We start from the raw sequence: 14,037 nt of genomic DNA, 5'->3' as shown, positions 1-14,037 counted from the left end.
CTTGGAGTGAACATCGGCCCCCCCAAGGCTTTATCCACAAGGCTCGTCTACTTGTGGAATATAATGCCATACTTCTAGCCGCAAACCGAGCCTGTTGTACCGAAGCATCACAGAGGAAATCCGAAGCTAGAGCGATTTTCTTAAAACTGCTCAGGATGTCATCTCTGGGGATACCCTTGTCAATGTCTTCCTCCATCTGGAGGAGCCATGACCTAAGGTTCTTGGCCACCGAGTAGGCACAAGCTGAAGCTTTAGCTTGGGCTGATGCCGTCATATACCCCTTTCTAAGAGAGTTCTCTAATCTGCGGTCCATGGCATCGGAGAAACTGGCCCCATCCTCACTCGGTACCACTGTGCGCTTGAAGAGTTTTGAGACTGCATAATCCACCTTAGGTGGGGTACCCCACTCCTTATTCTGTTCAGGATCAACTGTAAACATTACTTTGAATTTCTTATTTAAAAAAAGGCCCCTTATCTGGTGTTTTCCATTCATGTAACATTAAACGCTTAATTACTGAATCTATTTTAAATGCTCTCACCTTCTTGGATGAGCCATCTTCCTCTGTCACATCAGCCTGTATGACACAGTCAGGCTTCAGATACCTGAACAGGTTATTCATCCTCTCTATAGGGAAAAAATTAAAATCTGGTTCATCCTCGTTCTCTTTTTCTGTGTAGTAAACTTCGTCTATGACCTGGAGGTCATCCAGACAGACTGATTCATGAGGAGAAAACTCTCTTGAAGGAGACACAGACATTTGTACAACGGATGGTGTTGCCTCAACTCTTTTGTTGATCTCGGACAATGATGTTTTTATGAGATTTTTCATCCAGGCCATCATCTCCCTGCTGGATAGCTGCTCATCGGTCTGTTCATTCTGGGCGATGCAGCTGTTACATAACCTGCTGTCATGTCCGTCTGGTAAAGGCGTCTCGCATGCCACACACGCTAGATGTTTGCGTTTGCTGCTTGCTTTCTGTCCTGATGCTTGCGACATCTAGGATATTATAATAATGCAAACAAACCATAAATACACTTTAAAACATTCATCATAATAGCCACCTCATACAGCAGTCCTCTGAGGACTGTATAAAATTCTCCCCCAAACCGTTTACCTGCTGTCTGAAGGTCCAACAGACAGCTACTCACTTAATGAAAATACGTCCCCTGGCAGATCATAGACCCCCACCTACCTTCTCTCTGGGGGTCGTCCGGTATGCGGGCGGATGGGCACAGAGGCAGAGGTCCCACAGGGCGCCATGCCTGTAGTACAAGTCTAAATAGACTCCAGGGTCCCGGGCCGCGTCTGCGTGCTGACGCATGGCCCCTCCTACTACGTACCACGTGGGTACGTGCCGCCGCATGCGCGTCTAGGCAATTCCGCCCCTCGAGTGACGCGGCGCTGACGCGAGGCCGGAGGCGCACGTGGTGACGTCAGCACGCCCGCCGCGTCATGACGCAATCACGCAGGCGCCTAGTGATGACGTCACCCGCCACCTCCATGCCGCTCGGGAAATCATCTCTCAGGTAAAAAAAAAACTGTTGTATGTTTCCTGTTTGATAGGAGCCTGGAGGAATATCACCTACATATATATATATAAAATTTAGAAAGTAAAATAAATAAATAAACATCTATCCCCTCTCCCACTGCACGACCGTGCAGTGGGAAAGGTGCCTGAAGGAAAAAAGGAAGGGAGAAAGCATCAGCAGACCCCCCTCCTCCTTCCACCACCTGTCCCACAGAAGGACAGAAAAAAACACAAGGAGGCTAGGGCTATAGAGGATCTTATAGGCAGGCTCATTAAATCCTTAATTGCTTGTTACCATCTGTCCTATCATTGCAGGAAGATAGAATCTTCCCCATATATGTGCTGCCACTTAGGACGTAAAGGGAAATATATATAATACAGTGGTACCTTGGTTTAATAGTAACTTGGATTAAGAGCCTTTTGCAAGAAGAGCTCACAGTTTTTCTAAATTGTAACTTGGTTTAAGAGCATTGCTTTGGTTTAAGAGCTCCCTGTACTAGATGGGAGGGCAAGTGGGGAAGGAGCATGGCCTGCATAGTGGGGTCTACAGCCCTGTACTCTAACCTAGGAAGTCTTCCTCACCTTCCAAATCAGAGCAGATGCATTTCAGGCTGGGGCTTGCATCAGGGGACAGGACTGTGGATGTAATCTTTTCATAGCTGTAACTCCTCTATGTGCCCACATCAGCCCTGCTCATTCCTTCATGCTTCCTGCAGTCTCTGTCAGCCTTTGTGTTTCCCATCCTCTCCATTCCTGATATAATGTGCCTACACTTACACTCAGCTATACACAGGGCTGCTATAATGTGCCTGCACCTACACTCAGCTGTACACACTGCTGTATATAAAGTCTCTGTCACTGTCCTCCTGCACATTCTCACTCCCTGATTGGTCCATCCTGAACACACCCCCTTCCTTATTTCTCTCATGTGACCACACAGACCTCTGACAGCAGCCCCACTTAACTATTCTAGCCTGTACTACGCTACTGCATTATGGGGATCCGCAGTTCCTTTCTGTATCCTTGCTGCTGTCTTTTTCAGGTTTATGCACTTATTATACATTATACTCCACATGCTGATTGCTGTACTGTACAGTAACTTATAATATCACATATTCATCTGTTTCTGAATGTTTATTTTATTTCACTTGTTATTTCAACATGTTATTCAGAATAAAAAAAATATCATTATTTTTGGGGTGGAGAACCAATTTTCTGCATTTCAATGATTTCTTATTGAAAAATTTGCTTTGGTTTAAGAGTGATTTGGATTACAAGCACGGTCCTGGAACGGATTATGCTTGTAATCCAATGCACCACTAAATATATATATATATATATATACAGTATATATATATATATATATATAGAGAGAGAGAGAGAGAGAAAGAGATAGATAGATAAATAGATAAATATAATATGTAGATAAAATCTGAGATTATTTTAGTTCAAACTTGCCCCCCCCAAAAAAGATCTAACCTTTCAATGATTTAGCCACATATGGTCTACCTCTATGTGGCGACACTTTAGGATACCAGTATCTTTTGTTGCATGGCAACTCTAAAAGCACTGTAGAGGTTCTGCATTGTGTGAAGTACATTGCATCATCTTCAAGTACTGTTAGAGTAAATGCATTGGGAACAATGAGCTATTAGCATCTGACTTTTATATGCTGTAGGAACCAACTAAAGATTAATCCATGACCCTTGATGAGGATGTGCAGTGTTCCAGAGCGGATGTTCCACTGCTGTACTTGTGTTGGTCAGTAATAATGTATGTCTATGCTCTGGGATGAAAGTAACAGTATGCGCTCCCACCACTTGGTGTCACTATATACTTTATTCCACTTATCATATCTTATGGGAAACTAAGAAAAAGGGAGAATTGTGAAAGTGTTTTTCTCAGAATTTTTTTACGGCCACATTCATAGACCATAAGCCATTTCATAAGCTAGGGTAGACTTCAGTGGTTTCTAGTACATTACTGCCCAATTAGATAGCCCCTAAAAGGTAGGTATATATATATATATATATATATATATATGATAGAAGAGGAGTTTTAGTCAGCAGTTAGGTAAGTGCAACTAAAGGCAAGGACTCTGCTTCAATGTGCTAGGTTTCCTTCGGGGACACCCCGATGGCTAGCTTTACCCACTAGGCGGGGCCTGCATTCCTGCATCTGTGCCACTCAGTGCCACAGACAGCAATAGGCGGATATTCATACCCGTGGATGTGTGTTCTTTTCTTTAAAGCCCCTCACAGCTGAGTACCTAAGGGTCTGCATAGGACCTATCTCTCTTCCTACTCTGCATGCAGTCCACTGTCACCACTGCTAGTCAATTCAAAGCTATTCAGTCAAGTCTATCTCCAGTATTGTAAAGTATTCAGAGACTGTCTTCAGATATTCTAAAATAATATTTCTCAAGTGTACCTACAAGTCAAGCAGTGATCTATACGGCGGTTATTCTAACGGGCCTCCTTGCATGTCAATCACTGCTGCAAAGTGCACTGACAGGCAGAGAGCCATGAATAGGACACCGCCCAGATAACTAGTCATGACTCTCTTCCTAAACTACGTGCCTGGTTAATTTTGCAAAGATATAAAGCCATGGAACATGCAACCCCCGGTATGGTATGAGATGTACTAGCAACATCTCTGCAGTTTCCCTGGGAGCTCTATGGGCACAAATTTTCTGATTGGTTCCCTTTTAAGTCCCCCATAATAATAACCTCATTTTGCTTTGCTGCCTCATCTAGTTGTCTTATTAGGAGATATTATGTTTCTTTTACTTCCCCTTGGAGACTCATTTCTATAAGTATTTTATTATTCTTCCTCCCTCTCCTTATTTTCACTTAAAGGAACTCCACATTATCATCACATATATCCTCCCACAGAATGGGATTAAGGCAGCAATTAACATATAGGCAGACCCCTCCCCCTTCCTTATTTGTATATGGTCATAATCTAGCCTCAGCTCTCCATCTACTCTATCTTCACCTTCTGTGTCATAGTTGTGTCCCGCAGACCCTAGTTAAAACACTCCTCCAACCTTTTAGCCATCTTCTCCCCCGACACAGCTGTACCCTCCCCATTCAGATGCAGCTCGTCCCTATCATAGAGCATGTAACCGACAGAGTCTGTCCAGTTCTCTATTAACCCAAACCCCTCTATCCTACACCAGCTCTTAAGCCACTTATTTACCTCCCTAATCTCCTGCTGTCTCCCTGTAGTGGCACGTGGTACAGGCAATATTTCATAAAATATTACCTTGGAGCTCCCAGAAATAACTTTTAAGGATCCTTCACCTGCCTTTAACTTTATCGTTGTGCCAATGTGCACCAAGACCGCTGGGTCTTCACCAGCCCCCTCCCAGCAATCGGTCAATTGCCCTGTCTGCCCCCTAATAATTAATGATTGTCCCATGAAGGTACAACCCAGAGCATCAGCTCCTTTTTTAATACTCCTACTCCAAGCCCTTAAAGGGTTTATCCACGGTTAAAAAACATGGTCCTGTCTTCCAGAAAAAAATTGTACCAGGGCCCATCAGCCTTTAGATAAGCCCCTGGGTGCATGTGTGAACTGTCACGGGCCGCCATTAACCCTTGCAGTGCCACGATCAGTGACAGGAGCTGCACTCCTGTCACTGATTGATCGGGACCCCTGCAGCGTTACTGCGGGGGTTCGGATCATTCTATCTGACTGCCGGAGGTCTCTTACATTCCTCCCGGCAGTCAGATTGGCGATCCATGTAAAGAGTCTGCACAGGCAGGCTCTCTGCAATGATTGCAGATAACACTAATCAATGCTATGCTATGGTATAGCAATGATCAGTGTATGCAATGTAATGTAAAATTGTTAAAGTCCCCTGAGGGGACATAAAAAGTGTAAAAAAAAAAAAAAGGTTAAGAAAATGCCCCATAGCCCCTCCCCCAATAAAAGTTTAAATCACCCTCCTTTCCCATTTTATAAATAAAACACCTAAAAATAAATAAACATATAATATACCGTAGCGTGCACAATTGTCTGATCTCATAAAATAGATCACTATTATTCCCCCACGGTGAACGGCATAAACAAAAAGCGGTAAAAATAAAAGCCAGGATGGATTATTTTTATTACATTTCATTTAAAATAAAATAAATAAAAATTGATCAATACATCTCATCTACACAAATATGGTATTAATAAAAACTAGAGATCATGATGCAAAAAATGATGCCCCATAAGACCCCGTTGGTGAAAAAATAAAAACGATTCACAATTGGGCCACTTTAAATGTACTTATTTGCAAAAAAAAGTTTTATTGCTAATAATAGTAAAACGTTAGAAAACCTAGTAAACATGCATATCGCTGTTTCAGACTGACCTATAAAATAAAGAAAAAAATGTCAGTTTTACGGTAAAGTGCATTATGTAAACATGGAACCCCCCAAAATTTGCGGAATCGTATTTTGTGACCCAAATTCACCCCATAAATTATATTTTGGGGGTTCTGTCATTCATTTTATGGCAGATTGAATGCCATTACAAAGTACACCTGTTCCTGAAAAAAACAAGCCCTCACATGGCCCTGTAGGTGGAAAAATAAGAGAGATATGGGTCTTCAAAGACAAGGAGGAAAAAACGAAAACACAAAAGTGACAATTGGCCTGGTCCTTAAGGTGATTTTTAGGCTCTGTCCTTAAGGGGTTAACCTCATCATCATCATTCAGTGCATATTGTAACCTCTTCTTTCATGTACCAGTGCTGTCTTCCCCATACTGTATACTGTATAGTGATATACTGTATAAATTGGCCTACAGCCCAATGACAGCCTGCCCAGTCCAGTGCACCTTTACCATCAATATGTGATAGCATAGCAGAGAGGAGTACATAAACTAAATATATCAGCAATACAAATCTATAATATTGAGCTGTAGCAGATGCCATCATTAATGGCACACTGGTTACACTTATATGCTGGGTGCACTGCTGCTCATCTCACATTCCCTAGGCTGAGTGTAAGAGTACCTGATCCCGTGAGTTTTCTATACTGGGTGAGCATTTGCTCCAATGTGACTATTGACAGGACGGGGACAGCAAAAAATGTAAAGGTTTTTTTCCCCCATTCCAAATAGGATTACCATCTGTATGCCCAAATTATTATAATCGGACCTAAAATAATCTCTCCAAAGATAAAGTGGAATATTACTATTTTTATCATGGTTGGCAAAAAACCTTTTCTACCTAGTCACTACCAAACTATTGGTTTTGTACAGCTTGCCCATTTAAGCAAGTTCATATACTTTTTTTCTTAATAAACTTTTCTTTTTTGCATTTCAAATAAATTTAAAAACCTATTTATACATTTACAATTCTTATAACACGCTTGTCCCCCCACCCAACCCAGGCCCCATCATCCACTGATAGGAGAATGACAAGAGAGAGACAGAGAACAAATAAATAAATGATAATGTTTAATTAAAATTACACCACAATAATACAATCCTATATCAAGGCTGCTCTTATGCATCAACCCAGACCTCCCCCCATACAGAATGAAACACTTTCAATTCCCTCTTCCTGTTCATATAACTCCTTTCTTTAATCCGTGTTTCTTAAGAAAATTTAACCATTGCTCTATAGTAGGGGGAATGGATTTATCAAATTTAGTAATATCAGTAGCCTTGCTATGAATAGCAGTCTTGGGAAAGTGTTGTTAGCGCCTTTGTCATATAAAGAAGACCCTAGAATCCTGCATAAAAAATTGTATGGTACCTCTGTCCCCATTTGTTTGTAAATATTTTCCCCCATTGGAGTTCTAAGCAGCTCCATAGCATATGAGTATAATTTTCGCCCCTATATCCCCACATCTAGGGCAGGTATCCTGTTGATATCTAACCATCTTAAATAAAACTGTATATTCAGTGGGAAGTGTAATCTATTTATTATTTTTATCTGGGTCAATTGATGGTTTTTATTAATGGACATCCATTCCCAATTAGCTACCACATTATCCCAATCCTCATCAGCAATGGGTCCTATTCCTTTTCCCCATGCAAATTCATATCTGACTATGTTGTTTATGTAACATTAAAAAGAATATACATACCTCTATGTGATGCTAATGATGTTCCAGAATGCTGTAGCTTTAAACCAGTCTCTATCCTCTGGGGTTTTGTATATAGAAATAAATAGCATAATACGCACACACTGACAACAAATGCTAGTAAAACCAATGCTGCAATCGCCAGGCCAATAAGAGCTCCTATACTGCAAGAAAACACATAAGACATTGCATTAGTGTGTGGCCCTAGACATAGATGACACACTTTAGAGATATTACAGTCCTTTAATGTCCAAAGTCGGAGGCTGCACTACAGTTGAATTTTAATGAAAATTCCAACAATCTGAAAACAGACAATAACCATTACAATTGAAAAACCTAATAAGTGCCTACTGCTAAAAATCAATGAATGGGGTGTCCTAGCACCAAATAATTGTTGGGAAATGGACTTACTGTGCATAAAAAAAAAAAAACTATACTCACCTGCCCTGATCCCCCCACACCTCCAGGCCAGATGACTCCTGCTTCCTTAATGCCAGCAGCAAATGCCCTCTATTCACTGGTTGCAGAAATGATTCGCTGACCAGGCATCTGCCATGAAAAGAACGTTCAGAAAGAAGGAAGCTGTGAGCACCAGGAGCCTTCAAATGGGAAAAGCAGGGGATCAGGGCAAATAAACATGTTTTTTTTTGTATTTTTAGTGCACAGAATACACCTTAATGAAACGATAAAGCTGGGGTCACATGACGTAATTTATTCGTTTTTCAGTGTAATTCGAAGGTCAGGGGAAAAATGCAGAAAACCTCATGCATTTTCACAGCAAAAAACACACAGTGCATTTCAGCATGCTGAATAGTCTACAATGTCGACACGTGAGGATCCGTACTGGACCATAGTGCAATAGAAATAGGTGTTCTGAAGAATCATATTTGTGTTTACATCATGGGGATGGCCACATATATGTGTTCATCTTTTACCTGGGGAAGCAATGGCTTGAAAGGGGTTATCTACAATTAGAAAAACATAACATCTTTCTTCCAAAAACAGCACCACACTTGTCCTCTGGTTGGGTGTAGTATAACAGCTCTATTCACTTCAATGGAATGGAGCCACAAACTGACAAGAGTGGCATTATTTCTGGTGGAAAAAAGCACCAGGGATAACCCCTTTAATGGTCACTATGTTACATGTCAATCAATAGGTGGACCTGGTCCTTAGACCCCCCTAAAATCTAGAATGAAGAAAGAAGGCCTAGACTAACGTCCTATCCGTGCTATACTGCACATGTATGCTATAATGAAGACGTCGGTGCGCTGACGTGATGGAAGGCCCACCGCTGGATAGAATTGCTGATACAATGTGGGCACACCAGGTGAATGTGATTACTTGACCCACATAAAAAGCCTGAATGACCAGTTTTCTCACATTCACATACAGCCCAGGTATTTTTATAGTAAGTCTGCAGGTTATACCCGGCAGGGACGTTGGCTACATGTGTAGGTTTCCAGGAAGTATGCTGGCTGATGTATCAGCATGTTTGCTTAAAGGAGAAGTCCGGCGAAAACTTTTACTAAATTATTGTATTACCCCCCCAAACGTTATACAAATCACCAACATACACTTATTACTGGAAATGCTTATAAAGTGTTTTTTCCCTACACTTACTACTGCATCAAGGCTTCAATTCCCGGATAAAATGGTGATGTCACGACCCGACTCACAGAGCTGTGCGGGCTGTGGCTGCTGGAGAGGATGATGGTGGGGGGATGCTCAGTGTCCCTCCAGTGCCGTGTCCCTCAGTGTCCCCCTGCCACATCCTCTCCAGCAGCCACAGCCCGCACAGCTCTGGGAGTCGGGTCGTGACATCACCATTTTATCCAGGAAGTGAAGCCTTGATGCAGTAGTAAGTGCAGGGAAAAAAGCACTTTATGTCCATTTTCCGTAATAATTGTATATTGGGGATTTGTATAGCTCTTAGGGGACAATACAATACTTTGATAAAAAATTTCGCCGGCCTTCTCCTTTAACTGTATTATACTCTTTTTTTTGTTGTTGATTGGTTTTCTTTATGCCTAGGCCAATATGTTAATTGGTATACATTTTTTGTGCAACAGGCAAAAATAGGTATTCTCATGTACAGTGGCAGTTGAAAGTTTGAGAACTGAATTCTATATTTATCTGCATAAATTTGACTAAAGAGAAACAAATGAAACAAACGTGAAAAATTATTTGGTCTCTGGTATCTGGTGGGACACCCTCAAATAGTAATAACTGCATCTAAATGTTTGAAATAATTGTCTGCACATCGGCTTAAAGGAATCTATAGTAGCTCATTCCTCTAGACAAAACAACTATTGTGCTGGTGGATTTTCGATTGTAGGAAATCAGTGGGGACATTACCCAAACCATGTGTCCCAATCTCTGTCTGACATGTGCCAAGGAAAAAACAAGTCTACAAGTGTTATAGGTAAGTGTAATGAATGTGGTATTATCTGCTTATACAGTCCATTTGTCAATGTAGAGCATACCAGGTGCTGAGGAATTAAGTGGCTTTAGCAACCCCTGTTAACATGTAAAACCAGACATAAATACAAAAAGCAATACAAATCAATGAAAATGGGTGCACTTATTTATGGCTAGGCTTTTATTTCTTGCTGGTCGCTGGGGACATCTGTTCTACAGTAAATACAATAAGCTTTCTTTCACTCATGTACTTATATCTCTACCGGCCAGCTGCTCTACTTGCTTCCATTGTTGCTTATTACCCTTGTCCAATCAGTCAGTATTTCATAATGGTTCTATTCTAAAGAGAACAACTACGGATTAGGTGTATAGATGGCTCCAATCCCAAGGTTAGGTTAGAGATTTGATGAAATGGTTGAGAGCTCTCGCTTCAGAGTATATGCCGCTAGACATAACAGGAGACAGTTCCGATCTTAACACTACATTGCAAGGTTTAAAAAGGATTTTAAGAACCTCATAAAGAATTCTGAGTCAGTAGAAAAGATGATGTATTCGCCATTTATTAAATAACATTTTTTGGTCTAAAGTCACTGACAGGTGGTGCTATAGCTATGCAAATCAGACTGCAAATGTTTAATATGTCCCCCTTGTGGAACCATGTTTTCTACCACTGTGGTGTAGTGAGTCAGTTTTAATAGGTACAACATACTGATGAATGCCATCCTTTACATCTGATAGTGATGCTCGGCTGTCATTGTAGAACTGGTCCTTCCAATAATCCCAATACCAAAAGTCACATGGCCTTACTTGACACAGGATTACTGTCAGGCTAGGACCCAGAGAAACAGGACAAGTGTTGCCCTAACGCTGGTTCCACCCTGTTGTCTCTTCCTTTTGGAGTGATCAACTCCTTAGCAGGCTGGCCCCAACCAGAAGACTGATCACTGTGCTACTATAAATGAAACACAAGACAAAGACGAAACAACAGAAACATACTAATCGCAGGGTCAACTAGTCGGATTGGTAGCTTTCGGTCGTTGCAGTACAGAAGTCGGGGGGAATAGTAAGGAAGTCAAGCAAAAATCAGGAAACCAGGGAATACCAATCAGGATACAACACAAAGAAATACACTACAAAGATCAAGGGACAGGCTGCCATAGTTAACTGTGAATAGTTATTTAATCTGATGTGCCGTTAAACTTTTCATACTAATCATGCTTAAAGTGTCACTGTCCTTTGGGAAAACTTTTTACATGTCATAGAACCATACCGATTCATATATCATAGACCCATGCTGATCGGGAGAACGAGTAGGGAAAGGACTGCAATGCAGCGAGTCCTCTCCCCGCTCTGTGTCAGCATAATTATGTGATCAGTCTGCCTTATAATGGAGGTCTATGGAGCCCGACTGATCACGTGACACAGAGCTGGGAGAGGCAGTGGCGGATGGATTAAATGTACCCTGGGCCCCGGGCTGTCCACCCAACCTGGTTTCCCCCCCCCCCCCGGTCAATCCGCCCAAACCGCCAACATTATAATCTGCTACTGCCACTCCCCCACGCTGTCCCCAAAAAACACTGCCTACCTCCCCTCCCTGCTGGCCCCAATAAACGTAATGTTTGGTCCCTTGCTGCTACCCCCAGTATGCATTGTCCACCCCACCGCCACTACCCCCAACAAACATACTGCCGCTTGTTCCTCCGCTGTTTCCCCCAATAAACATATTGCCACCTGGTTTCCTGCTGTTGCCACCAATAAACATCTTGCCACCTCACCCGGTCCCCTGCTGTTGTCCCCCCCAAGGTCACAACTGCATAGAGGATGTCAGGAGAGGAAGGGGCTGATCTTATAGGGGAGGTCACAGCAGCACAGAGGATATCAGGACAGGAGGGTGCTGATCTTATAGGAGAGGTCACAGGCAGGGGCGTAACTAGAAATGGCTGGGCCCCATAGCAAACTTTTGATTGGGCCCCCCCCCCCCCGCCCGCCCCCTCTCGATCGACCACTACGCCATCAACACACTCAGCTCTACACAGGTCCTGTACACCATATAAATTACAGTACAGTTATATCAGGTGACTTACAGGGGACGTCTTCTCTGATCGGAGTTCTTCCCTTTTAATTTTCTTCTCCATCTCCTTCTCCGAGCCACAAATCCACAGAATCTGCCAGAAAAACATATTAGTCTCCTCACACTGGCACCATCCTCATCTCTCTATACTGCACATCTGCATTGGCCCCTTTAAACTCTCATTTAGTGGGAAGGCTGACTCTATGTGATCCCATTTTATTATATGGCCCTCCTCTCTGTCGCCCCTCCTTATAAATAGCCCCCTTATGTTACCCCCCTTATAGAAGCCCCCCATGCTGTCCCCCTTATAGATGCCCCCCATGTTGTCCCCTAATAGATGGTCCCCTATGTTGCCCCCCCTATAGATGGCCCCTCCTATGTTGTCCTCTTATAGATGGCCCCCTCTCCCCCTATATTGTCCCTTTATAGATGTTCCCCTCTCCCCCAATGTTGTCCCTTTATAATATCCCTCTCCCCTATGTTGTGCTCCTCTCCCCTATGTTGTCCCCTTATAGATGGCCCCCTCTCCCCCTATGTTGCCCCCCCTTATAGATGGCCCTCTCCCCCCCTTCCTTATAGATGTCCCCCTCTCCCCCCCTTCCTTATAGATGGCCCTCTCCCCCCCTTCCTTATAGATGTCCCCCTCTCCCCCCCTTCCTTATAGATGTCCCCCTCTCCCCCCCTCCCTTATAGATGCCCCCTTCTCCCTCCCTTATAGATGTCCCCCTCTCCCCCCTTCCTTATAGATGGTCCTCTCTCCCCCCTCCCTTATAGATGCCCTCCTATCCCCCCCTTCCTTATAGATGCCCCCTTCTCTCTCCCTTATAGATGTCCCCCTCTCCCCCCTTCCTTATAGATGTCCCCCTCTTCCCCCTTCCTTATAAATGTCTCCCTCTCCCCCTCTTCCTTATAGATGGCCCTCTCTCCCCCCTCCCTTATAGATGTCCCCCTCTCTCCCCCCTCCCTTATAGATGGCCCTCTCTCCCCCCTCCCTTATAGATGCCCTCCTATCCCCCCCTTCCTTATAGATGCCCCCTTCTCCCTCCCTTGTAGATGTCCCCCTCTCCCCCCTTCCTTATAGATGTCCCCCTCTCCCCCCTTCCTTATAGATTGTCCCTCTCTCCCCCCTTTCCTTATAGATGTCCCCCTCTCCCCCCTTCCTTATAGATGTCTCCCTCTCCCCCCCTTCCTTATAGATGTCCCCCTCTCCCCCCCTTCCTTATAGATGTCCCCCTCTCCCCCCCTTCCTTATAGATGTCCCCCTCTCCCCCCTTACTTATAGATGACCCCCTCTCCCCCCTTCCTTATAGATGCCCTCCTCTCCCCCCTCCCTTATAGATGTCCCCCTCCCCCCCTTCCTTATAGATGTCCCCCTCTCCCCCCCTTCCTTATAGATGCCCTCCTCTCCCCCCTTCCTTAATAGATGTCTCCCTCTCCCCCCCTTCCTTATAGATGCCCTCCTCTCCCCCCCCTTCCTTATAGATGCCCTCCTCTCCCCCCCTTCCTTATAGATGTCCCCCTCTCCCCCCCTTCCTTATAGATGCCCTATTCTCCCCATCCCCCTTATAGATGCCCTCTTCTCCCCGTCCCCCTTATAGATGCCCCCTTCTCTCTCCTCCCCCCCCCCCCCCCCCCGGAAAGCAGGTTTAAAAAAAAAAAAAAATGCGCTCACCTTACAACGCGCTCCCCCGTCGAGCCTTTTTCCTGTCAGTCCCCCGTCTGATGCGTGGCTGCCGGGGGTGTCGCGTCCTATCCCCGACAGCGCGCGTATCATAGAGCTCTCTGTGGGCTTGTGCTGCGGCCGCGACTTCCGGTACACAGAGAGCTCTATGATACGCGCGCTGCCGGGGATAGGACGCGACACTTCCGGCAGCCACGCATCAGACGGGGGACTGACAGGAGCGCTGTCGGTCGGTCCCGTGCTCCT

The 14,037-nt window shown here is 44.1% G+C and overlaps 1 protein-coding gene across 1 annotated transcript in view; it reads right to left on the bottom strand.

Annotated features, from left to right (window-relative positions):
- Window positions 1–3,004: 3,004 nt before the first annotated feature.
- SHISAL2B (shisa like 2B) overlaps window positions 3,005–14,037 on the bottom strand; it is a 56,703-nt gene continuing 45,670 nt past the window's right edge. Inside the window, exons 2-3 of the mRNA XM_069963527.1 lie at window positions 7,622–7,782; window positions 3,005–3,147 (exon numbers count right to left, since the gene is read on the bottom strand). Coding sequence (XP_069819628.1) covers window positions 3,005–3,147; window positions 7,622–7,782 — 304 coding nt within the window. The remainder of the gene's footprint in view (window positions 3,148–7,621; window positions 7,783–14,037) is intronic.

This window comes from Dendropsophus ebraccatus, chromosome 3, assembly GCF_027789765.1.
Source record: "Dendropsophus ebraccatus isolate aDenEbr1 chromosome 3, aDenEbr1.pat, whole genome shotgun sequence".
Taxonomy (NCBI): Eukaryota; Metazoa; Chordata; class Amphibia; order Anura; family Hylidae; genus Dendropsophus; species Dendropsophus ebraccatus.
This window is presented reverse-complemented; position numbering and strand designations above follow the sequence as displayed.